This window comes from Petaurus breviceps, unplaced genomic scaffold (genome assembly GCF_028583685.1).
Source record: "Petaurus breviceps papuanus isolate PSGF00001 unplaced genomic scaffold, PetGlider_PUasm1.0 176, whole genome shotgun sequence".
NCBI lineage: Eukaryota > Metazoa > Chordata > Mammalia > Diprotodontia > Petauridae > Petaurus > Petaurus breviceps.
This window is the reverse complement of record NW_027185771.1, coordinates 14,167,883-14,171,637: the sequence shown is the minus strand read 5'-3', so window position 1 is coordinate 14,171,637 and position 3,755 is coordinate 14,167,883. Positions and strand designations below refer to the sequence as shown.

At 47.9% G+C, this 3,755-nt stretch overlaps 1 protein-coding gene across 2 annotated transcripts in view; it reads left to right on the top strand.

Moving 5' to 3' along the window:
- OSGIN1 (oxidative stress induced growth inhibitor 1) overlaps positions 1-3,446 on the top strand; it is an 11,613-nt gene extending 8,167 nt beyond the window's left edge. For both annotated transcript variants that reach the window (XM_069085663.1, XM_069085662.1), the window contains exon 6: positions 1,991-3,446. In XM_069085663.1, the coding sequence (XP_068941764.1) occupies positions 1,991-2,939 (949 nt within the window). In that variant the 3' untranslated portion in view covers positions 2,940-3,446. The remainder of the gene's footprint in view (positions 1-1,990) is intronic.
- Positions 3,447-3,755: the final 309 nt, after the last annotated feature.

Sequence of the window (3,755 nt, the reverse complement as noted above, 5' to 3'; positions counted from 1 at the left end):
GTGGTGGTGGTGGTAGTAGTAGTGGTAGTAGTGGTGGTGGTGGTGGTAGTAGTGGTAGTAGCAGCAGCAGCAGCAACAGTAGTAGTAGTAGTAGTAGTTTACAGCTATGTAGTACTTTAAAGTTTGCCAAGTAGTCTACACATATTATCTCTTTTGATCCTCACCCAACCCTTGTAAAGGTAAATGACTTGTCCTAGGTCACACAGCTAAGTGTCTTCCAGAGTTCAAATCTACCACTCTAACCACTGTACCAACTAGCTTTCTGTAAAAAGAATAGTCTATGGTCCTTAGCTTTTCCAAATGACACCTTTCCTTGATTCCCACCCTCTCTATTCTAACTTTTCCCATACTATCAAGTGGTAGACTTGGTCTGGTTATACCTTACATACCAGCCCCCTACCATACTGCTCCATAGAGTCAGAAAGACCTGTGTTCGAGTGCTGCCTCAGACATTTATTAGCTACGTAAGTGGGCAAATTCCTTGACCTCCACATGCCTCTTTTCCTTATGTATAAAATGAGGGAGTGGGACTCATAGCTTCTCAGGTCCCTTCCATCTCCGTGACTGATTTTTCTCTACTTATGAAGTAGACATTTAGATCTCTTCGATCCTGAGACAAAGTCAGAGTTTTTTATTTGTTTTTTATGTTTTATGTTTTATGCTCTTTTTTTTCATTGCTGTTACTCTCCAGTAATCACTCCTCCACAAAAGTAGAGTCCTGCCTTCTAACAAAGAAGGTCAGTTAAGGAAAACCAAATCAGAATGTTGGCCCCATCTGGCAAGTGCACGTCCCCTCTCCATGGAGAGGCAGGAGGCATGCTTTCAGCAAGACAGCAAAAAGGACATTTTACTGAGGAGCTAACAGGCCAAATGATTTATGGAAAAGAGCCTGGAGACCTAGGTTATGAGTCTCTGCTCCTTCATCTCTGAAGTGAGGAGATTGGACTAAATGAGTGCTCAAGTCCTTTCCAGTGCTGGCATTCAATGATCCTTAAAAAAAATAGCCACCCACACACCTCCCATCCCCACAACAGAAGGATAAGCTTGCAAAAATGTAGTTTACAAAAATTACTCAAAACTTGTAGTCTGAATTTGCTCAAAGTCCGAGCCCTAGGTTATGTTGGCCAACACAACTTATGGGGCCCCATCTCCTCCTTCTTTACCCTTGCCTTAACCTGTCTAAAGTGCCCTTCCCCTCAATCCCCCTTTTTTTGCCCTTGGCTGTTTCCTCTTCTACCTCTCTCTCCCCATCCACTCAAGGGAGAGAGCATGGACAGAAATTCTTATCACATACCCCAATTTGTAGTTAATAGCTAGCATTTATATTGGGGCAGCTAGGTGGCACAGTGGATAGAGTGCTGGTCCTGGAGTCAAACCTGAGTTCAGATCCTGTCCACACCAGCTGTGTGACCCTGGGCAAGTCACTTAATTTTGTTTGTTTCAGTTTCCTCATTTGTAAAATGAGCTGGAAAATGGTAAACTACTTCAATGTCATTGCCAAGAAAACTCCAAGTGGGGTCATGAAGTGTTGAACATGATTGAACAACAAAAGCTTTATATAGAAAATATATTTTTATTATATATGTATTTATAAAATATATTTGTATACTGCTTTAAGGTTTGTAAAGCATTTTTACAAATATCATTTCATTTTGTCTTCACAATAACCCCAGGAGGTAAGTACTAATATTACCCCCATTTTACAGATGAGGAAACAGATATAGAGAGTGGTTAAGCTTCTCACCCAGATAGTAAGTGTGCCTGACACAGATACAAGTCCAGAGGCAAGATTTGAACTCAGGTCTTCCTGACTCCAAGTCTAGGGCTCTGTCCTCAAAGAAACTAATGGGAGGGTTCCTTTGGGAGAGTGACCATTGCATGTAAGTAACTAAACCTAGTACGAAGCTGTACTTTCTGGAGGATATAAGGGCCCTGCTGCACCTACATAGCTCAGATCACTGAGACTGACCTCTAACTTTCCTCATCACAGGGGCCTGCGGTACAGCCGGGCCACAGCGGGGGACATTGCCCATTATTACCAGGACTACGTGGTGAAGAAGGGACTCAGTCACAACTTCTTCTGTGGCTCTGTGGTCACGGCCGTGGACATTGGGAGCCCAGACTCAGGAGAAACTCGGAGCCAGCAGGACGGGAGCCCCCTGTTCATGGTGAGCGGCTTTATGACCACCACAGATGGAAGCCAGCAGCCTTTCAGCTTCCGTGCCCGCAATGTGGTCCTGGCCACAGGGACATCGGACAGCCCAGCCCGGCTGGGCATTGTTGGAGAGGATCTTCCCTACGTTCACTATGAGCTCTCTGCCTTAGAAGAGGCCATGAAGGCCGGGGCTGTGACCCCGACATCTGACCCTGTTCTCATTGTCGGGGCTGGACTATCAGCAGCCGATGCCATTCTCTATGCCAGGCACTACAACATCCCAGTGATTCATGCATTCCGCCGACCTGTGGATGACCCTGGCCTCATCTTCAACCAGCTCCCCAAGACCATGTACCCGGAGTACCAGAAAGTATACCAGATGATGCAGGAGAAATCTGTCCTCTCTTCCACTGCCTACAAAGGCTACTTGAGCCTACCTAAACATCAGCCCCTGCTCTTTCAGGAGGACCATCAGGCTGTGTTCCAGGACCAGAATGGGGAACACAAGGTCTTCAGGGTCTCCCTTGTGCTGGTCCTCATCGGCTCCTACCCTGACCTCTCCTTCCTGGCCCATGGCGGCACTGACCTAACCGTGGACCCAGACCAACCTCTCAGTCCCAAAAGGAACCCTATTGAGGTTGACCCCTTCACCTACCAGAGCACCCGGCAGAGGAGCCTCTATGCCATGGGGCCCCTGGTGGGAGACAATTTTGTGAGATTTGTGCAGGGAGGGGCATTGGCTGTAGCCAGCTCCCTGATGAAAGAAAATAGGAAGCCCCCCTAGGGCTTCCCCTGCCCACCTTCCATGCCCCTAATGTCAGAGCCCCAGCTTAGACAAGGAAGGAAACCTGCTCAGTCCTGCCTGGTATAGTGACCGGGGCTCAGACATGAGCCTGGGCCCCAACATGGGCCTCCCCTAGAGGGATGTCTCCCTGTAGGGAGATTGTGTGAGTATAAAGATGGGGGGGATGGGAAGGGCAGTGATTCTAAAGACCAGTTCCTTGTTAATAGAGCAAAACGTCAGGGCTGCCCAAAGGTCAGGCTCATACCCTGGGAAAAGTACAATGTTTGTGGGTCTGGCTAGACTAGGGTCTGAGAAGTATACTTAGTGCTGACCAGTCAAAAGTTTCCTGAACCCAGACTGGAGATTTTCAGGCCTCTGGAACTTCAGTCTCTCAAGGCCCCAAAGCCTGGGCCAATGAGCAACATTGATGGTTGAACTCAGTCCTAGGAGGTTACCGGCCTCAGCTCTTCCCCAGGATTACATCTTGAATAAACTAAATGGCTGCCAGAGTGCGTCCTTGGAGAGAGTTTGTCTTTGTGTGGCGATCCCAATGACCTCAAACTGAGGCTGTGTTGTCTAACTCTCTGGACATGTCTGAGTAAAAGCCTGGAGTCCTAAGAATGGATTGAGTGAATGGGCAAGTGGGAAGTGGACAAGATGATTGGGGTGGGGTGGGGGAGGGAAGAAGCGGTAGGCACTTGACACTTCCCGGTCGTTCCCCTCCCCTCCCCCCTCATTTGCCAGATTATGTCAGTTTACCTCCAGAACATCTTGGACCTAACCCCTTCCCTCTATTCACTATTCACAGCTTAAGCC